The sequence below is a fragment of the Epinephelus moara genome, chromosome 1 (genome assembly GCF_006386435.1).
Source record: "Epinephelus moara isolate mb chromosome 1, YSFRI_EMoa_1.0, whole genome shotgun sequence".
Classification (NCBI taxonomy): Eukaryota; Metazoa; Chordata; class Actinopteri; order Perciformes; family Serranidae; genus Epinephelus; species Epinephelus moara.
In genome coordinates this window covers 36,885,999-36,908,788 of record NC_065506.1, presented here as the reverse complement: position 1 = coordinate 36,908,788, position 22,790 = coordinate 36,885,999, and the positions used below count along the sequence as shown (strand labels likewise).

At 41.1% G+C, this 22,790-nt stretch overlaps 1 protein-coding gene across 2 annotated transcripts; it reads left to right on the top strand.

Annotated features, from left to right (window-relative positions):
- Window positions 1–43: 43 nt before the first annotated feature.
- Window positions 44–21,496, top strand: secisbp2l (SECIS binding protein 2-like). 2 transcript variants are annotated; one of them, XM_050044807.1, is made up of 18 exons: window positions 44–282; window positions 5,462–5,670; window positions 7,572–7,899; window positions 8,032–8,170; window positions 8,847–9,070; window positions 9,747–9,771; window positions 9,880–9,992; window positions 11,005–11,115; window positions 11,243–11,353; window positions 12,718–12,885; window positions 13,069–13,210; window positions 13,822–13,997; window positions 14,144–14,276; window positions 14,396–14,558; window positions 15,845–16,065; window positions 16,900–17,054; window positions 17,255–17,474; window positions 18,707–21,496. In XM_050044807.1, the coding sequence occupies exons 1-18, from the start codon at window positions 262–264 to the stop codon at window positions 19,327–19,329; spliced, it is 3,282 nt and encodes a 1,093-aa protein (XP_049900764.1). In that variant the 5' UTR covers window positions 44–261; the 3' UTR covers window positions 19,330–21,496. The 2 variants fall into 2 exon arrangements, with proteins under 2 accessions (XP_049900764.1, XP_049900755.1); XM_050044798.1 differs by having other exon boundaries at window positions 9,877–9,992.
- Window positions 21,497–22,790: the final 1,294 nt, after the last annotated feature.

Below are 22,790 nucleotides of genomic sequence, written 5' to 3'. Positions count from 1 at the left end.
CAGGTGACTCCCATTTCCACTGTGACAGCAGTTAGCTCACTCGCAGCGAGCTCAGGCTACAAGCTAGTCTGTGGAGAGCGCAGCCAGCTGACGCAGCAACAGTCGGCGGAGGGGTGCAGTTAGCGGTTACTGGGAACTGGGTGTGAGTCTCTCCTAAGCCTTCGGTGATTATTACTATTCACAATGAAGAAATTAAAAAGACCCACATCCTGACGTCCACATTTTGGTCAATGACTGCCTGTCGCGGTGTCGGTGACTGACATGGACGCTAGTGACAATAAGGTACAGTTCATTTTAAAATTATCTGTTTTTCGGTTGGGGTCTGGCTAAAGATTTAGCCGTTAGTTTATGCAACCGAGGCCCAACATCGCACTCCTGTTAATGTTATCCAAAACCTACTATTCTGTTGTTATAATTACAAATAGCAGCGTTGCTTTTTGGTGAGTTACATTAACCATTTAAATAGCACGGTAGGTTTTGGTGTTTTGTCCGGGGAGGCATCAATCAAACAGTTATCCAATTTGGCTAGTATGCTAACGTTATAACGGCTAACGGTGACATTTCAACGGTGACTCATTACAAAAGATACTAAATAATACATTCTTGTCTTCTGTCATAGTTCATTTGTTTCCTTTCATTTCACTAAACGATATAGATTTATCTCCGTGACATTATCTTTATTCGATAAGCCCAGAAAGACAGTGGTGTTAGGTGTTAGCTGGGTTAGCTAGTTAGCGTTAAAGCTAAACATCTCAGCTGTCATCTTACGGTTGTCATTTTAAGCAGAGCGACAGTTACAGCTAGCAGTATTATGGAAATTGTATTGTTTTGTCAAAATCTGGGGAGGTTGACTTAACAAAATGGTGTCAGTCCGGGAGGAATGTGTGCATTGGAGCTTTGTTGTTGTCAAGGGAGGCGGAGATGTGTCGTGGGTCGTCAGCAGAAGAATATCTGGTTATTCTGCATGCATGGCATTCTTCTGACGCTGGTTGCAATGCAGAAAGTTTAGTCAGGTTGTGGTTGGTTTGGTGTCCTAGGGCGTATTGCCAATGCTTCATATTAACCTGTGTTGAACATGGTGTGTTTTGGGGGCATGGGGTCTCCTCAGGTCAAGCTTCCTGCGTCTGAAAATTTGTAATCCAGTGATATTGACAAGTTCTGTCTTCATTCATGTGAAAGCTTTAATGCATATGCTCTGCTTTCTACACAGCCCATCCGGCTTTCAGCACAGAAACAGATACTGTCTGTTAGTGTTTGAAAGCAACTGGTGTGAGAGTAAGTGCTTACACAAACAGAGGCTTGTGAGATCAGTAGCCCCCAGTCTAATCAGTCCGAGATCTGTCATCCACAACCAATGCACATCTGGGCTCTGACCTCATTGCCTTTTCCACAATCACAGCTATTCTCACTAACACACAGATACTACAAAGACACACATGGCCGATTCAAGATACAGATCCTCTCACCAGGTCCGTTTTCCTTCCTTTAGAGCTTTGTCTTGATTTTTTTTAAATAGTGGCTCCACTACTGTTCAGAATTCACGATTTACCACAAGTGCACACAAGGTCTCCATGCTACGGCTTGATGTATAATTAGCTTATCCTGTAGTACTGTCCCTACTTTATCCTCTCAAACTTAATCCTATAACAACACCCTATCAGCCATACTGTACCATCCAACAGGTTCAGACTAATTACTGTAGTTCCAGACCCTTGCAGCCATGTCAGTATGGGCATGGAGAAGGGTTGCAACAGTATGAGATTATCACAATAAGACAACCGTCTCCGAAAACATCACGGTTTCATAGTATACTGTGTTACATAATTATAATTAATTGATTAGTATCAATTACAGCAACTCTTAAAGGAACAAAAATATAATTATTTGGGGGGCTTTATTATAAATGAAATCTGAATCCATTTTTTTAAAAGATGAAAGTATGTGTAAGAAGTCTGACATGCAGTCAAGGAGGATAGCAGATGATAGCAGATTTGTAAAAATCTTTTCTTACTCTAGTTTAGTCTTTGCTGAAAATGTAGAGCAGGCTCCATTCACCGTGATTCTACTGAGATAGGATGGGATCTATAGATTATCTAAGGAAAAGTGAGAGAACCACCCACTGACAGTAGCAGTGGGAGACAATAGCTGTCTGTGTGTGACATCCACTGGCCGCACTGATACTCTATTCATGCATCCCGACCACTGTTTCAGAGAAGTGAGGGGGCGCCTTTGTACTCTGAACCCTGTCACCTCTCCTCATCCTTTGCAAAATAGCAGATTATTTTAATGGGACCTCTTGGACAGAGCTGCCACCTCGGGTTAGACCAGTGCCACCATGATGTTAAATGAGGAGCGCTCAGTGGTGTAAAGGTGCATCCCAGACAGCACTGGAAAAAGACAATGACAAAATAATATAACTGCCCTTCCTGTCCTGTTCTTCAATTAGGAAAAATATTTTGACACTTTGCTACAAATTAGTGATTTCAAATGCTTCACGATTTAAAGTTTTATGGCATTATAACAATAATTCTTTGACACTGTAACCTGAGAAAATTATAGTTAAGTCACAATATTTTGCTCATTTTCAGGAGGATTCATTGATAGTTTATTCTGTCTGACATGCATCAATGCGATGAAATTGAATAGTTTATACAGACACTGACAGACATATTATGGTTCTTAAAGAAGAACTTTTAACTAATAAGATAACAATCATAATAATCATAATTTACACATACGATGACTTTAAAACAAGGATTTCTATAGGCATTGCTCTCTTGGTTTTTACGTTTAGTATACAGTAATGGTTTGTATTCTGGTTTGACTTTTGCTTGTGATTTATTAAGGGGATATGTAGGCCTGCCTGCTACATAGTGTTATCACATGCCTTGTCCATTTGAGGCTGTCCCTAGTTTTCTACAGTACAGTTGTCTGAAGTGGCTGATTGAGCTCAGAAATACTTCAGTGTTTCAGTCCAAAGCCTGCCTTCAGATGCACCAGACCTCTAATCTTTGGCCTTTCTGTGGCCTGCTGTACCATTTCCTACAGCACCACAGGCTGTTGGGTGTGTGTTGGGGCCATAAATCTGGGAACCCATTAAAGCTGACTGACTTGAACAAGACATCGACTTAGTGCACAGGGACTTGGAGAGGACATGATTGTGCCTTTGCCTGCTGTAAATGTGTCACAGTTTTTTAACGGAATTGATCTATTTATCTTTTGATTGTATGTTTGTCTTGTGGCAAGTTGTACACAGGAAATTACCTTTTGTTTGAGTGCACTGAGGCTCTGTGTTGCCTGAGATGTAATGCAAAAGTGGTGCTTAAGGGTCATTTTTTTCTGGCTTCCTTTCATTCCTTTCAAGAAGAGTTTTCCAGCAGTAAAGTCAATGCACTGGGAATATGTCATCACATACCCATCACAACACACAGTGTTTATATATTAGGGACAATACTGAGACTTTATTTGGATATTTCACCTACAGATAGTTTGAAGAGTGTTAACAGCTTTTTAGCTGAGATTCAACAATTCAGCTGTATTGCTTTGAACATATGCTGTATAGGTTGAGTCAATTGTAGTCATACTCATACCCGTCAATAGTACTAATACTCATCAAAAGTCATACTTCCTGCTAGTTACCAGTGCTGGTTTGGCCATAATCCAGATGTTTGTGTGAAGCAGTTTGGCGTCACACAAACGATGATGAAGTCCCGTTTCCTTTCTGTTGTTCCTCACTTTTTCGTGAGTTTAGATCTGTTTAGAATTTAATAATTGTTTAGCAAAGTCCATAATTTTGTAAAATAATCTGCAGTTTGTGTCTCACAACAAGTCTGAGTCTGGCGTCTGTCCCTTGGAGCCACTGTGTGTCAACAGCTTTAAGGGAATTAAACAACACAACATTAAAGGCTTCAAACACTTGCTTTAAATGCACATCTGCTATTACCTTACATATCAATTTCGACTGTTTTTTAGCCATAGATAATAGCCATTATGAAATAGATGTTTAGAAAAACTAACGATGAACTTGTTTTTGGCTTTGAGGTACAGAGACTTACCTCATTGTCGACCACATTAACAAGAAGCCCGTCATTGTTTATACTCTTCACCTCTGTTTATCTAGCTGCAGATGTGTTAGTCACATGAGAAATTGACTGTCAAAAATAGCTTGAGCTCTTTTTTGACGTGTTGTGTACTTTGCCTAGATCTTCTGGCAGTTGGGTGTAATGTCATCTTTGAACTCCAAAAGGTTTTATGTGCTTGTGTTAAGGCCTGATACCTTTTTATTGATGCTGGTTGACACTCAAGACTGTAAACTAACTGGAACAGTATGAGGAAATGAGTGCTCAGCTGTGATTGATTACCACTAAACATATGAGGTTGGTCAGGAGACTGCTCCCTTTTTCTTTTTGTTAGACATTCAGTGCTAAAAATTAACAGATCTTTTTAGGGATGTTCCTCACGACTCCTGTACTTGACGTTTAATCAGAGGTTTAGATTTGGATAAGTCCACTCGTCTAAAGGTGAGAAAATTCTGGAAAATTTTGTACAATTTAATCTACAAGTTTAAACATTGCCAAAAAATGCATCTAAGAGCCATTTTAAATCATTAATTATGTTTTTCAATAAATAAATTGTATTGTTAGTTCTGCTGAAATGTGTGACACTTTGCACGGTGTGTGCATTATCCTACAAAATGTGAAAAAATATCACAAATCCTTATCCTTAACCTATAAAACATAACCTCAACTTACAAAATTAAAGCCAACAAGTAACATCTATTGAAAACAATATTCCTTAGCTAAAATAAATCTTTAGGAAAAGTGCCTGATTATTACAACAGCATTTTCATTGGGTGAACGCAACTGCATAAAATATTAATAATAGATCAAAGTTAATTTTAAAGAATTTTAACCGACAAGTATTTTTGGTGTCTACTAGGGAGGGTGACAATGTTTACACAACACTTAATGGCACACATCCCTTCTTCTCATACAGTTGTAGTTCTTACAGTGTATTAAGAATCGATGTTGGTGAGTTGTGTCAGTAGTCTTATAAACTTTAAGCCCCAGAGATAAAGCTTAACGAATTACACAAACCTACTAGATCAATAAAGTCAATTTATGGAAGAACGTAGGTGCGTTTTCATGACCATGCTGATATGAATTGCTGCTTCCACCCTAGAACGATCCCATTTGATAGGTGTGGGATGGCAATTACAATAATGAGATAATATGATCCGCTGTACTGTGTAGATACAGAGGAAGCAAACGTTTGGCTTGATACACTACAAGCAGTGAATATGGTGACTGACTTAAGCAACTTTATTTGAGCAATTTGAGAAATGGATCTTTGCTCTTAGGCGTAGACCTGCTTCTCACTTAAATGAGCCATGTAGTCATTAATAGGCTGCAGTTGCTCACAGTTTGACAGTAATGGCTGCTCATTTTGTCTTTTCGTGCAGGATGTGAAGCTTTCAGCCGAAGTGGAACCGTTCATCCCACAGAAGAAAGGTCTCGAAGGATCCCTAGTCAGTATGAGTCTTTCTGGAGAAGCAGGCGGAGGAGGAGGGGGTGGAGGTATGGGAGGAGGCGGTGGAGGGGTGGAAACCACTCCCATACCCAGCTACCTCATCACCTGTTACCCTTTCGTCCAGGAGAACCAACCTAACAGGTACTGTCTCTCTGTCACAGCTGGGGAAAGGGGGGGTTAGGGGAGTGGGTGAAACTCTAAAGATAGCTGCAACAGCCCCTTTTAATTCTGAGCTAATGGCACCAGCGTTTCTGGTTCATGATAATTATGGATTTTGCCGATGCTGTCAACTTTGGCAGAAATAATGCAATTCCTTGTGGCATTGTGGAAAGTCTGGTGTCCCCATTTTGAACCGCCCAGGAACAATCTGCTTTCATCTGGACCTTTCTATTTTCAGAATAACTTATTCACTGAACTGTTTACTATAATAAAAAGATAGCAGCCTCCCTAATGTTGTGTTTCTCAAAAGAGATCACGATGAAATCCTTTAAATAGTATGTTGAGTTAAAGCCATTAAAGACTGCTTAGTAGTTAAAGACTGTTTAATTATGAATGGAAACCTCCCCAGAGTTACAGAGTGTACATGGAACCACACTCTATGTTTCCAGTGGCTCTTTCTTTGTCCAGAGTGATCTGGTGTATCCTGCACACATCCGCTTCTCTGTTTCCTTCCCCCCTATTTGAATGCAAGGAAATGCCCGCTATAGTAGACTAGCTGTGAAAATGTCATCTGGATCCTTATCACCATTTCTGCATACCATGTACACACCCCCTAACAAACCAGCCATCATGGACATCACTGCGACATCACAGATGTTAACCCATGGAACATCAGCCCTCTCTTTAGCCACTCTCCTGCAAAAGGGGCTTTAATCTCATTTTGTGGAACACATTTTAATCGGTCTCCCCAACAGTGTTGCATGTTTGGAAAATACAATGAGAAGTGTTTCAATTAGGAAAAACAAAGTTCAGAAACTTTACACAATGCCATGATTAAATCAGGACGTCGCAATCAAGTTTCTCTACACTGGAGTACGTGAGTTTTTTAATATTGAGTATTTGCCAAGTGGCAACTCCCAGGGCTGAAAAGTAACGCCAACGTGATAGCAAGGGTAATTTAAGGACTACATTACACCTCCCCAGTTGGTATTTGCTTCAACATGATACTAAGCAGGAACCTGCAGGGCTAAAAAATGGTTTTGTCAAAAACTGCAGTTCCTTAAATGGCCACTTGAGGCTGGCTCCAGAAGTGGGTCAATCCCCAAAGGCCCTCTTATTAAAATACCCAACTTTACAGCAGAAATAAACATGTTTGCAGCCTGGTAGACAAACTGGTCTCAGCCTTTACAACTAAAACATTCTGGACAACTGTACAGGGGGGTAAATATTATGTAATTCATCCTTTTACATTTTATTAAGCTTCAAGTTAAGCATTTTTAAGGGTGGGCTGCTTTGATTGACAAGCTGTCTGCAGATAGTGTCCTTGCGTTCTTAGTCAGACCCAACCAACCCTCGCTCCTCCACAGCTCCACACTCTGATCCAAACATGGTCACATCTGGCTCCAAAGATGGCGATGCCCAAAATGTTAAAGTCGAGGCTTTCAAATGGGAGCCCATAAACTAATTGGTGACGTAGAGTCTGCCAGTATAACAATACAACAACAATATAACAATATAACCTGCATCACAGCCTTCCTTTTATGGTATCATATGTTTTATAGAGAGTCCGCTAGTATTTTGTATAATATACAGAGGAGTATCATTCTGTTCATTTCATGGCAGAAAATTTTGGATTGGACTTGGACAGACTCTCAGTCCTCTGCTACCACTAATAGTAAAAATGCAGTCATCGACCAGCCAGCATCTGTAAAGCACCTTTTACGTGAAAATTTCAATGAAACAGACAAAAATCAAATTAATACTTAAAATCCACAATCACTCAAAGCCCTGGCAGAGACAAATTATTTGATTTTAGGGGCTCTTCTTACTTGAAGAGTAGAATATCATATAATTTAACATGTTACCTCTTTATTTCTTTACAGGCAACATCCTATGTATAATGGAGGGGAGCTGCGCTGGCAGCAGCCTAACCCCAGCCCTGGTGGTTCATACCTGGCCTACCCCATCTTGTCTTCGCCCCAGCCCCCTGTCTCCAATGACTACACTTACTATCAGATTATGCCTGCTCCATGCCCACCTGTGATGGGCTTCTACCAGCCCTTCCCTGGCACCTATGCCAGTCCTGTGCAAGCTGGAGTGGTCAACCCGGTCTCAGCAGATGTCAGTGAAAGGCCACTGCCTCTGGGGCCAGCGTATGGGATGGCCAGTCAGAGGGGGAGAGGCATGATCCGACCTAATGTTCTCCCAAAGGTACAGAGGGTCAATGCCTTATTGTGATACTGTCACACTGACGTCATGTGTTATTTGTATCACTGAAAAGTGTCCCTCCTCATCCTCAAGCTGTTTACTGAACATGCCCTGCCTCTTTTCTTTCTTCTAAAGCAACAGCTGGGCATGTGCCAGCCTCCAAGGGGCCGCCGGCCTCCAACTAGGAGTGTAGCTGTGCAGAAGGAGGTGTGCACCTTGGGGCCTGATGGTAGAACCAAGACAGTCATGTTGGTGGATGCAGCACAACAGACTGGTAAGAATACAATGACAGTAATTAAAGATATGTCCTACCTAGTCCTACCATGCAGACTGTAATTTTTTAACAATAAAAAGAATCAGACAGAAACTACGTAGTTAGTTAGTTGTAGCAGTGGGGAAATTCTGAACATGAATTTCCAGCTGAGTGTATGGCTAACGTCATTGATGTTCTTCAGTACTGTAGTCAAAAGGAAGCCGATGTTTAAAACATTCCAGACTTTGTTAAAGTTCTCTGTTTTGCCTGTGAACAAGTATTGTTCCTGTCAGAGAGGAAGCAGGTCACCATGCCAGTAAGAGCGGTGTCTTGTCGTACAGGTTGATGTTGATGATGCTTGTGCTGAACTTCTGAAAGAAGTGGAATGCAGAATTTCCAGTTAGAGGGGTAAATGTGTGCAGCTTATGATGTCACCAGTGATATCTCGGTTCTTGAGAACGCTAATGAGCATGTGTAAAAATAGTTTGGTTACTTAATTGTGGTTTTATGTTACATAAAAACGCCAGGCAGTTGACTCAAAGTAACCTTGGTCCAAGTTTGTGTTTAATGAGTCTCTATTGATTCATGTACACTATTAATAGTACTTTATTATTATCATGGTAGCAGTTTTACTCCACTTTGTAACACTGTGTAATTAGTTCAGGTCAGGTCTGAGCTCGTCTTACTTTGTCCTCAGATTTCCCAGGGGAGGTGTCAGGGCGGTGTGCTGGTGAGCGGGCCAGTCCCCTGCTGTGGAAAAACCGAACAAAGAGAAGACGGGCGTCCCATCCAGCTGAAAGCTACAATGAGCAGGGCGCCAGCGAGGCAGATATAGACAGCGACAGCGGCTATTGTAGCCCCAAACACAACCAAGCAGCAGGAGTAACACAACGAACTGCAGAGAATACAGCAGCACCCACAGTAAGTTGGCTACATGGCATCAGCTTCAGACCCAACAGACATAACAGTAACTGCTGAATTTGTTTAAATAAAGATGGCTATGCAGACAGCAAGTCGGTTAGTCAGAAGTTGAAATGTCTTATGTAAGATATTTTCTTAAATTAAGTCTGTCTGTCTGGTAGTGCTTTGCCTGCTCCAAACTGAGCACTGCTCCAAAACACCCAGTTTATATAGAGATCGAGGCAGGCTATTATGTTATTAAAAGTAATAAATACAGTACAAACAGGTGAGTTATATAAAAATGAACCCCCCATACAGTTGTCATGATTGAGGAAGTTAGCTATAGAGACCAAAACCGTTTTTTTTTTCCCAGGCTATAATTCAGTTTATGTCTGCTGTAAGGTTTTGCATTTTAACTTGGTGGTTTATGGGAATTGGCTCTTTTTTCGGAGCCAGCCTCAAGTGGCCATTTGAAGAAATGCAGTTTTGGGCACTTCCGCATTGGCTTCATTTTTCTCCCTGCAGGTTCCTGCTTGGCATCATCACTGTACATAGCAAATACTAATGTGGGAGATGTAATGTAATCCTTAAATTCCCCTTGCTCTTGACTCTCACGGTATTATTAACATGTTCAACAGACACTAGATATCTCAACTTGTCTATTTTCTCTCCCCTCTCCATATTTTCTGTTGCATAGGGAGTAGAGGCTGGTGTAATGACAGGTATGTTTGATGCAACATAGTTTGAACATCTTTACACCATGCTTTCATACCCATTACATCCTTTCTTTTACCTGACAATTACTATTAATTGTTTTTGTACATTAGCAGGTACCTGGGTGAATGTAGCCTCTCAGGCTACCCCCAAGTCCTGGGGGGACAGGAACGGCCAGTTTCACAGAGCAGACCAGAGGAAGAATCCTGAACAGAGAAACTTCTCACAGGTACAGTAGACCCCACTGGAGTAGACACAAAATAACAGGCAGCTGTTGGTCAGGAGAGCAACTCTGTTATTACGTAATGAGAATTTGTAAAATGGAATTGCTGTAAGGCTCTGTCCTTTCAGTTGCACTAAAGCTTACTGAGCAGCAGATGAGTAGGGATCAATGTACAGTAACTCTCCATTGAAACTGTGAGGAACAGAGCCCACGTGTATATACTGGTGTTGGAGGGAACAAAAATGCACTTGGACAGTAAATAAGCAGAAGTTAAGCAACACCTGAAGACAGTGGTATCGATAGGACTAATAGCCAGGTGAACAGAAAAGCACAGGAGTTAGACAGTTTGTTGTCAACATTTTCTTATCCTTCATGAAAGTTATGGGTTATATGAGCATTCTTAATTAGCTGAAAGTAGGTATGATAATTCAGGCAGTGTAATACTATCTGATAACACCCTGACCATTTTGAGAAGTACTTCAAATATATGTAGTAGTACAGTTACATGAATACATAGTAGCACTGTACTAAATGTCATTTTTAACATTTAAAGCTTTTATTGGGGTTTTCAGAGGATGCTTCAAATGTTTTATGACATCATCACCCTAAAAAAAAATTTCTCAAAAAAACCCCCAACTAACTTACTCTTAACTTTACTTAACTTAACTTGAATGAAATGATTTGATTACGTGAGTTAGTCTTTTTTATTAAATCAACATAATAAATAAGTGTTATTTATGATGCTGCAAAATTGCTGCTAGACTGCCCCGGTAATACAGGTGCGAGTCTCCCTTTGTGTGCAGCAAGAGGGAGAGCAAATAGTTTTTGCACCACATTGAAAATGTTTTTTTTCAAGAAACTTTGCTATGTTTGCTCTCACCTCCTTTCCTACTGTTTCCCTTATTTGACAGTATGTGCACAAACACACGTATGCACAAACACACGGGGGTAATCAACATATCAAATACCAGTGGTACCTGTTTGATTTCTGTGTTCTCCCTCTGTCTCTGCCTTTCAGGATTTCCACAGTGGCTATCCAGGGCGTGTGCCACCCAACCAGTCAGAACAAAGACTGCAGCCAGCAGTGGTCCCTGGCACTGAGCTCACGCCAGAGCCCCTCTACTTTGAGGTGAGAAAAGGTTTCTTGTATATTGTAATGAATTCTCATTGCTGCACTGTTACCGTCACATGCATTATAGATTTATTTTAGTTAGAGGTTATTTGTAGAGGTAAATTGTTTTCTACATGTTTGTCAGGATGAAGATGAGTTCCCAGATCTTGCCACCGGAGGGGCCGTCCAACGTAGCACCAAACCAGATTCTACTGCAGCCCAGACACACACGCAACCTAAACTGCCCAAAAACCTGGTAAGGGAAAGATGACTGTCTTTGAAGGCTCTATGTGTTCATCATCTTATGAAAAATGATGCATAGAAATTTGTAATGATACAATATAACAGCAGCATATAGCAGATTCAAAACGATTCGATTCAGCTGCACTTAGAGGATTTGATATTTTTCTTTTTTTCTTTTTTTTTTTTAAAAATAAGTTTGATAAAAAATAAATAATGAATAATGCTACTAATAAATAATTCTTATATAATTATATTTATTATTTCAAAAACTAAATTATAAAATTATGTCCTATACTAAACTCAGAGCAGTGAACACGAGCACTGGATTATGGCCAATCCCTAATGCTGTGTTACATTATTGCAGAGTCACCGTTGAAGTGTTGCTCAAGCAGTTGTTCACGTAGTTACAGTGTCAGGAGCTAATTTTTGTCTGCTACTTGCCGCGGAGCACCTCAACTGACTGTCAACAACAGTTTGTACATGGTCAAAAAAATATCTGTGCTTTTGATCAGTGTCTGAGCCCCATTTTAACATCATATTTTGCGCTTCTTCATTGCACCCCTGTGTGCACCACAGTGAACATAAAGTTAGCATAACATCAGTCAGGACCACAGCTAGAGTGTTTGATGCCTCAGTGCATCATCAGAGCCCTGAAAAAAATTGAGGCCAGATCAGCTTTGATTTGTAACACATCAAGCCCGTCCGCATTGACAAGTGTTGGGCGTCTTTTTGTAGCTTTGTCACCAGCTTCCATTGAAAATGACTCGTAGCCTTCTGCTGTGTTACTCATAGTGTGTACACATCACAAGGAGGCAGAACTTTTCCCCTAAAATGCTGCTGAATAACTTTGTATTGGTGCATGCCCCTGTAAATAAACAGCACCTGTAGCTTCAGTAACAGTCCTCCCTTAAACCAGGAGACACTTTGAAGCGTCATTAGCTGCATTACTTATCTTGTGTTGACATCCTCTCTCTCTCTAATTTTACTGTCAGTGGACATGTCGCCTTCTAAAATAAGTAGCAAATTGTGTGGTGTGCCGGGCATATTTTGAAGACTGTTAATGTGATATAAACATCAGGCAGCAATATACAAAGTGGTATTATTATTTCTTTTATTGTGTGAATGCTGTGAATGTTTGAAGTAGTGTGTGATGAGGAAATGGCTAGGAGAGGCACACACACACACACATACACACAAAAGGCTAGAAAGAATTTCAGGAGGAAGGACAGAGCACTTTGAAAAGTTTTTTGACAGACATTGATTTTTGTGCAGAATTTGGGTCAGATGGTTGTGATCCTATGTAGCCGAATATCTGGCTCTTTTGTTAATCTTTACAACCCTAATAAATAATAATTTGTGTCTCTACACACATCACAGCTGGATAACCTGCCAGAAAACTCCCCTATCAACATTGTGCAGACCCCCATCCCCATCACCACCTCTGTTCCTAAGAGGGCCAAGAGCCAGAGGAAGAAAGCTCTGGCTGCTGCGTTGGCCACTGCACAGGAGTACTCGGAGATCAGCATGGAACAGAAGAAACTACAGGTATAAACCTTCACTGTCAGCTGGTCCTGTAGGATGGGTTCAGACTCAACAGTTTGTTGATGTTTTTTTTATGCCTTGTTTCATCATCTCCAGTCCTCACCACTGCCTGGTGTATGATAGCCATTCTGATCTTAAGTTGTATTTGACTGGTTCATTGGTGCCCTCTCTTTCCTTACTCTGCAGGAGGCCTTCACCAAAGCAGCAGGAAAGAAGAGTAAAACCTCTGTGGAGCTGGACCTGGGAGACATGCTGGCAGCTTTGGAGAAACACCAGCAGGCTATGAAGGCCAGACAACTGACCAATACCAAGCCACTGTCTTTTACAGGTATTCATAAAGTCAGACATTAATAAGCAGTGTCTGGGTGGTAGCAGTATAAAAAAATAAACAAACCACCAACATAAAACAGAAATGGTCAAGGGAAACAGTTGAGTTATAGAGAAGGTCTGAACAAAAATTGTGAATTTCAGTGGAAGATATGAAACGCAACTTCTTGAAGAGTGTTTGGCCGGAAGAGTTTAGTAGATATTTTATTACACCTGCTCAGAAATCTAACCACTCAGGTTTCTCCGGCTGCTGGAGGAAGTTTGGCTCCCAGGAAGCCAACCGCTATCGGTTGTTTTGGGCCTGTTCAAAAGTAAATGCTTTTTGGCACAAGATTGATACTGAATCAGTGACTATATTTAAGACACAACTCACATTTAAGTGGGGGAAACTTTTTTGAAACCCTACTTTCAACATCAAACATTAAAACAAAATACTGATTTGGAGTACTGAGTGTAGTTGTGTTTCCATGACACGCAATCTATAGAGAACTGGTATGATATCATTTATGAAATGTTTGTAATGGAATAATTTCCTTCTGTATGAGGCCTCAGGAAATTAGATTTGAGAGAGATATTTACATCCTGCCTGTGCATTAACGTTGTCCTCTCCAGTTGGAACGACCACTCCTTTCCATGGTTCAGGCTCGACCGGCTTGCCGTCCATGTTGAAGGGTCATCAGCAGCCATACTCGGCCCCACACAACTCCCTGGATTCCACCGCGCCCCGTATCAAGCGAGGGAAGGAGAGAGAAATCCCCAAAGTAAAACGGCCAACAGCCCTTAAGAAGGTTAATGATTTTAGTTGAAGTTGATCGTTTTGGAGAGGAAGATTATTTTAGTCTACATTAAAATTGGTACAAGGAATGGAGATCTTTGGACTGGTAAATATATTTACATGTGCTTGCTCTGATATCATTGTTCTGTGTTCTCATAGATTATCTTGAAGGAGCGTGAAGGGAAGAAAGGGAAGACGAGTGTAGAGCAAGAGTCCTCAGGCCAGGAGGAGCACGGGGATGAGTGTTTACATTTCACTGATGATCTTGCACGAGAGCCTGCCTCCCAAGAAGGTGAGGGTAATTTATTATTGATCAATGAAAACGATTCAGTTGTGTACCCATGTTTTGTTTTTTTTTAATCCATGATACATTTTCTAATTGTTATTTCCGGTCTGCTGTTTGCACCACAGACAATGGTCTCAGTGTGCCCAGCGATGCATCCCTTTCCCCGGCCAGTCAGAACTCTCCATATAGCATCACCCCCGTGTCCCAAGGTTCTCCTGCCAGCTCTGGCATCGGGAGTCCAATGGCCTCAAACGCCATCACCAAGATCCACAGCCGACGTTTCAGAGAGTGAGTACACACACTAACCCAACACAGAGTGGGAAACAGAATATTGATTGGGGAAGACCTTTTGTAGGAATCCCTGGCATCGAAATGTCCCAAAAAATGCACCATGTGGTGACAAAGAATATTTAGCAAAGCAGATACTTGTCCCACTCAAAAACCAGAGCTTTGTCTGTGAGAAGCTAACGGGTGTTTTTAAGGGCGGGACTGTACAATAAAGAATTGTAGAGTATGGCACAGATGCCAAGCACATTGTCTCTTCCCAGCAAAAATGTATGCCAGCGGTCACAAACGCAGCTTTGTCCCTCTGTGTCCTCTGCAGTAGGCCTATTGTCCCAGCCCACCCTTCTCTAACAGATTTTGCATTTAAAGCCTCCAAAAGGCCTCTGTGGCCATGCTCCTCCTCTCAGCCCCGACCCGCAGGACCCTTGTTCCTCAGGCCACACTACGTAGGTCTTCCGATAGATACAAGGTTCACATGAGGTCCTTGAATTGCTTGATTTTAAATCAAGTACTGTAGTACCTTGAGAGAGGCATTGATCACAACATTAATTTTGATTAAAAAAAATATTTGAAAATGAATAACTTGCTTTAGGTAAAGTCCTTAAAAAATGAAGAAAAAAAAAAAAATTGAAATAGTGCTTGACAGTCGCCGAATTACATGCTATCTGATGGCTCTGCTTTTCTAAGAGGCTTCAAGGCTCATCCTGATTCAGAAGAGGTGTCCAATAGTAACAAAGTATAACAGTATAAGAATAACCAACAAGACGTTAAACAGTTGTCATTAACAGCCGTATAAACTTTGAGTGAGTCATTTTAAAAAGAACAACAAAGATTAAAGACTCTTGGGGCTTCTGCAGTTATTTTCGTCAGAATGCTTGATGGTTGTTTTTCCAGTGAATTGTTGTCTGATTATTGAAATGTTAGAAAAAAGAAGAAAATTCACATCACATTTTTCTGAATCACACCAGTGACGCCATCATGTTGCTTGTAAGCTGTTCGGTTAACTGATAAAGAGAACCAGCATATCATGACAATTAAGAGGCTGTCGCCAAAGAATGTTTAACATTTTGCTTGAAAAGTTATTTTTTCAGTTAAACTATTTTTTTCAGTGGACTAAACGATTTCTTAAACGAGTTCTTATTAACATTTTGCAGCAGTATTTGTGATAGTCAGCGTTAATAATCAATTGTCATTGTTGGCTTGGCAACCAACCAAAGGACGAAAACATTGTTCTGAACATCTGTAACCTCCATTATTTTTTCCTCTGCCCATATTTCTTCTTTCTGCAGGTACTGTAATCAAGTGCTGAGTAAGGAGATCGACGAGAGCGTGACTATGCTGCTACAGGAACTGGTTCGCTTCCAGGAGCGGGTCTACCAGAAGGACCCCACCAAGGCCAAGTCCAAACGCCGCCTTGTCATGGGTCTCAGAGAAGTAACCAAGCACATGAAGCTGCATAAGATAAAGTGTGTCATCATTTCTCCCAACTGTGAGAAGATCCAGGCCAAAGGTAAAGAATGTTGCAAGACCGTCCTGCATCAGATATTTTATCAAATTGTCCTAGGTCTGACCATTTGAGCTTGTAAACATGTTTATATCGGCTAAAATAGATATTTTTAAGATGTATCAAAGATAATGTGAAGGAGTCATCTGGAGTTATGAACCTTTAAGAATTATCACCTGAATCTGCAGCGTACCTCAGCTTAACTGCGCTATATAGCAAGTTTCAGCTCATTGATTAACTGTCCAGCCCACAATTTTACAGTGTTGGTTCACTCTCGCTGCTCTCAGAGTTGTTGTCAGTAAAAAACAACAACTTTAAAAACCTACTGTATGTTATCTGCTCAGCACCTTAAGACAGACTAGCTGATGGACATAGTGATATTTACTTAGAGAGTTGGCAGAGGCTGAAAGCAAAGATGAAAGCGGGTGAATGTTGGATTTACATTCACCAGGTGTCCAGAAATATGACTCTTGCTGAATGAGAATGTTGTTCTATGACGGCTGGATTTATAAATAAGTATAAGTGTTCATCATTTCATTTTAAAAGGTGATGATATGTCAGTGTTTTGCTCACAACTTGTTTCTGCTGCCCCAAAGTGGGCAACAACTAAGTAATTGAAGGTTTAATTAAAAAAAAAAAATACATACAGTAAATACACTGTTCACAAGCCCAGTAGTCACATATTAATAGATGCTGAGTTGTTTAGCTACCAGACCAAACTTTGATATTCCCAACACAGTATGTTTTTGCATAGTCATTAGCTGGTTTTTCTGTTGTTTTTGTTAATTTATTTTCTCAAGTTTGATACATTTGTGTCATTAATTGTTTTCTGTGTTGCAGGTGGTCTGGATGAAGCTCTGTACAATGTAATTGCCATGGCAAGGGAGCAGGAGATCCCGTTTGTATTTGCCTTGGGCAGGAAAGCTCTTGGGCGTTGCGTCAATAAACTAGTGCCTGTTAGCGTGGTTGGCATTTTCAACTACTCTGGAGCCGAGGTAAGTCGCTCCCATCCACTAAAACCCTTTGACTCTTAGTACTGTATGATCTATCCACCTAATCGATCAGTAGTTGTCAGCAGAGTACAGTAGAGACATATAGGGACCTTAGCCACACAGGATCATCTATAAGCACCTCATGGATTTTTTTCATTTGTGTGTGTTTTACTAACTTGGTTAAATCCCTCTATCTCCTTCAGGGTCTCTTCAACCGTTTGGTGTCTCTGACAGAAGAGGCTAGGAAGGCCTACAAGGACATGGTGTCAGCTCTGGAGCAGGAGCAGGCAGAGGAGGCTCTCAAAAATGACAAGAAAGTCCCACACCACATGGGGCACTCCCGCAACCACTCTGCCGCTTCAGCTATCTCCTTCTGCTCCATCTTCTCTGAGCCTATCTCAGAGGTCAATGAAAAGGAGTATGGTGAGCTCATTTTTTTTTTAGGTTTATCTGTAATCAGTGGTTGAAGATGTATTTAGATTCGTTACCTAAAGCTACAGTGGGTAACTTTAATGAAAATAACTTTTTGTCAAATTTGCTGAAACTGTCACGGCACACTGACAGAAGTACATGAGACAGATAGTCTGTGGAAAAAAAATGTGTTTGCAAGAATCCTTTGCATGTGAATGAAAACAACCAATCAGAGCTGAGGAGTCTCGTATGGTGTGTTCACACTGTACATGTGATATTTCATACAAAATCAATGCAGAGGTGCAAAAAGATGTGAATTCACACCGGGCAATGCGAGTGACGTGAATGAAACAACTAAAGACATTTGCGTGAGGCTGAGTCACAAGAGCCTATCGGTGTTGAGATCTAGTTGAAATTCACCTGACATTACCGCTAATCAGAAATAAAGGACAAACGTATTGTTGCTGTCTGTTGGCACCCAGAGCTCTACCACTCAACATCAGCACTGCACAGAGACAGAATCAGAGTGGAGAGGGCTGGAGATTAGTGAGCAAAGCCATAACACTACATGGTCATAACTTGTGGAAGCTTTTTTTTTGTTGAGTTGCTTAGCGAAATTTAAGTTGTGGAAAGTAAACAGCAGAAGAATTGATGTGGTAATGTGCTGCAGTGATAATAAATAGTGTTGCTGTCTTTGTTCACACTGGTTCAGAGCATGGAGCCTCCATGTTTACCATGTTCACATCACTTGATTACTGCTATCAGTTGTACTTTACTGAAAACCAAGTTATGTGTGAGCTGCCTTCCCCAGTTTGTCAACACAGACGTTAGCACTGCTGTTAAGAGTGAATATTCGCCAGTTGCTAAATACTAGGAGAGTAAAAATACTAGCAGCAGTATTCGTGCGAGTAACAGGACTTGAAAATTTGTGTCACGTTTGGTGTGAACACAGCACGACACAGCTGTTAATCATGTCAATGTTCACTGCTCATGAACTGTGGTCAAACTGCCAAACTGGGCAGCACTGATCAAATATGAACCATGATTCAGTTACTGCATTGCTTATTTCTTGCGTCAAATGTTTTCATAAACATTTTAGTGTGCTGCTAACCTGTAAGATGTTCTGGCTGATTTTGGTATGTTTTCAACATGGTGGCCCGGTCACTTTCTCATAAAAGTTACCAACTCCAGCTTTAAGTAAGAGTACCAGTTATAGAGCATAACAAATCCATTCATTCCTTCAGAGACCAACTGGAGGAGTATGGTGGAGACTTCAGATGCCCTGGAGCCTGTTGAAGCTGAGCCGAGTCGCCCTGCACCTCCCACAGCCACCCAGAAAGACAGTGACACTCTTGCAGCCCCCACCAGCACCACCACGCCTGGCCCTACTGCTCCCCAGCCCAGGGCGGCACCTCCAACACTGACACAAGGCACCAGCGAGAGAGACGAGGTCAGGGTCGATGACCGGCTGGAACTGGCCTCTCAGCAGAGCACAGAGACGGGCTCATTGGACGGGAGCTGCAGGGGCCCGCTGAACTCCTCCATCACCTCCACCACTTCCACCCTGGTGCCGGGGATGTTGGAAGAGGCAGAGGAGGAGGAAGAGGAGGAGGAGGACTACACTCCAGAACCCATCTCTGTGGAGGTGCCCACCCTCAGTAGCCGCATTGAATCCTGGGTGTCAAAGACCTTGGAAAACCTGCAGCTGGGAAAGAGCCAAGAGAGTACAGAAGAGGAGGAGGAAGAGGAGGAGGATGAAGAGGAGAGAGGGCAGAGTGAAGACGAGGAGGACCTCGATTCAGCGGACATCACAGAGACGAGGACGGAGGGCAAAGAGCAAGTGGAGGCAAAGAAGGTCACTGGTTGATGTCACCTTTCCTCCTCCTCTTCCTCAGTCTGCTCTTACATATACTCATCCCCTCTGTCCTTCATTGCTCTCACATCTGTCGTCACAGCAACCAGCAGCTTTTCTCCTTTGTCTCTAACCCCTGACACCAGACATAATCTCAGGTATCCAACCAACTGACCAACACTCACACACATTACAGACAACCTGACCAACTCACACAGCGTCGCAGACCAAACAACAACCAGTCTGAGGGACACTACCTGACTTCAACACTAGTCTTGTAATTTAGAAAGGACGCCCTCACTTCTTTGGCCCATAACCTGCTACACTTGAATCCAGAGGGAAGTTTGTGACTTTCCTCCTCCGAAGCTGAACTCTTTTAGAGTCAGGGACGTTTCTGGGAGCAAGTGTTGAGCACTAAAAAAAAAAAAGTTGAACTGCTGTCTCTAGCTCACAGAGGAGGAAGGTTGGAACCTTTCAGCTCCCATCTTACTTTATACAGAGCTCAGAAGGTTTACAGCTCTGCAAGTGTTTGTGTGCTTGTGCGTGCGTGTGTGTGTGTGTTTACAGGCACATAGTTTGCATTTATTTTTGCTGTGTTCTTTGGCTTTATCTTTGTAAATAATGTGTGTTTTTCACCCGCTCCACGAGGGAAGGAGAGACATGCATTTCTAAATTACTTCTTGGTTGGTATTTAGCTTTCCTCACAGAATATTACAGTGTCAGGGGTTCTGTCTTTCTACCAAAACCACTCCCGCCCTGTCAGTCTTTATAGAGTGTTTTTTTTTTTAATGTTCAAATAATAAGTGTCCCATTCTGGATTCAGATGACTTTAACTTCTAAGAAGCAAAACAAGCTTTGTGTATATAACCTCGTCTATGTGGTTCTACTACAGTATATAATGGTTTGTCATATTGATCTTGCCTAGTGTGAAACTATTCTGGTTGTTTTCCTCTGACTGGAATTGTCTCGAGTTCCCTGATGCTGTCTGTGCTTCATACAAAAAAGTGCTCCTGTTTTGTTCTCGCTGGTGGTGTTTGTATCGGATAGGGGGGGGGCCACTCTCAAGATGCCTCTAACCATTTTTAGAAGCCCAAACACTGAGATCTTTTTAATTCCTCCATCCACAAAGACATTTTGCAAGTGTTCTGGTAAATAAGCAGTTAGACAGAGAACTTAGTTTTACAGCCTTAGATCTGTCTGGTTAGTTTACGACATTTTGAAAGAATCAGGGTATTAGAAAGTTGCTCTAAATCATTGTTTTCACCAGTGTTCACTCTCTTTCCTTCAAAAATTCTGCTTAAATTAACCAGTATGACAAGCAGGTGTTTGCTGGTATTCATGACGTTAAACAAAATCCAAGTTTACAAATAAAAAGATCTGGTTGCTTACATATGAATCCTTGTAGAGCTCTTGCTGATTTTATAGACAGGTTTTGTGGGCACCCAGCTGCAACCCCCAGCTTCAAGTCAGTTCACCACAGCTGTAAGGCTCCCTCATCAGGGTGGAGTCACCACCAGAGGGCAGACAAGTCGTCACAGTCATGCACATGCTAATGATAAACCCTTGTAAATACAAGTGTACAAAAGAGATTTTGATTTTGCATTGTATTAAAAAATACAATCATCATGTTCTTAAAGCCATTTGATAGTTTTAACATGTTAACAGTTGGAATCCAATTTGATCATGGTATTTGATAGTGAATCACAGTGAGATCTCAGCCAGTCGATGATGTTGCGGTGTGTGTAAATGCAGTATGTTGGGCTGTATGCAATGTGAAGCCCTGAGATGGGAGATGACAGTGTACTGAATATCATACTTGGGATAATGAGAGTATTTCTGGTTTGATTAAAGGTATGCTGTGCGTAGGCTTCTTGTTGCTATGACTTCCATCAAAGTGTTTGAAGTATGTTAATTGACAGCAAGTGTGTTTTTTTGCACTATGTAAATACAGTACTGGTAAAGGTCTTGTAACTAATGTGAACAAAAAAAAGAAAAAAGAAAAAACGGTTCAATGAAGTACTTTTTTCAGTGTGTTCCTCGTCTTTATATGGATATTTAAGACCGTCTCCTTCAGACTGTACATCACTAGCAACATTGTTATAGGCTGTTTCTCATAATCCTGTTATCGCTCTTAACCTATATGGACTGATGATTAACATCATTAAAATGTTGTTTAAGTAAATCCTTTGACTGATGTCTTGTTCTCTATCCACTTGTCCTACATCCTCAAAACAGAAAATAAACTAGTTTGATAATCGATTTATAATTTCAGTCACTCTTCAAGCAAAAAAATGCCAAATATGATATTTTTCCAGATCCTAAAATGTCAAGATATAATGCTTTTCTTGGTTTGTATACAGTGTTGCAACCAGCAGTGTAGTGGTAGTTGATAATGTAGGCATACTACTAGGTAGATGCAGTGGGTATATTCTCCTATCTACTCCAATGGCTTTTTGGCTAATAGGTGGGTATAGCTACAGTATGGCAGTGGTAACCACTGGTTGCAAGGGTATGAGATTTTTCACGGTATGATGACCTTCCAAAATATTAAGGTTTTAATTTTTACTTTCATTTGTTACAATGGCCCTAAAATGAGCAATATGTAAGATTTAGTGGCATCTGGCGGTGAGGATTGCACATTGCAACCAATTGAAACATCTAAATGCTAAGTGTGAACTCCCAGATAGGATTGGAGCCGAATTATCCGCAGAGGACTATACCTTTCCAAACTAAACGAACCAGGTGATTTAAAACCGGTGAAAACGCTGAATACATCAGTTTGAAATTACAAATCAGTCTTTCACCTACGCTGTTTGGCTAGTCGCTAGCAAGCACCCGCTAATGTGATTTACCCTTTTGTCTGATAACTTACGACTCAGACATTCAGAATTTGATTTTCTCAGAAGCCAATTTATACTACACTTTTATACTGTCCAAAACAAATGGACAAGGTGATTAAAAATTTAAAAAAAATACTGAATAAAGAAGTTTTACGTTACAAATCAGTGTTTCTCTGATTGGTAGCGGAGGGGCTTCTAACTACGGAAGCCGACGCGAAAACGAAGCTGGCCCGGTTTGCCCATTCTGGGCTACTGTAGAAATAACATGGCGGAGCAATATGGCGGACTCCTGTTGCCGATATCAACGGCTCAACGGCTCATTGTAAGGTGAGGAAAACAGGACAACCCTCATATTCAGGTGCTTATATATATTAATGAAAACGTACTTATTATACTATATTACATTTGCTGCTATATATATATATATATATATTTATATATATATATATATATATGTACCCCTAAATCCTACATGACGAAAATAATAAACAAGGAAAGAAAACAAAGATTTTCTTTCATCTGAACAAACGCTTTTCATTTCACAAAATACTCTGTCCAGACAGACTTGTTGAATCATATCTCTTATCATTTTTTTAATCATCATTTTTACTATTTTGCAACAAACAATGCATTAGT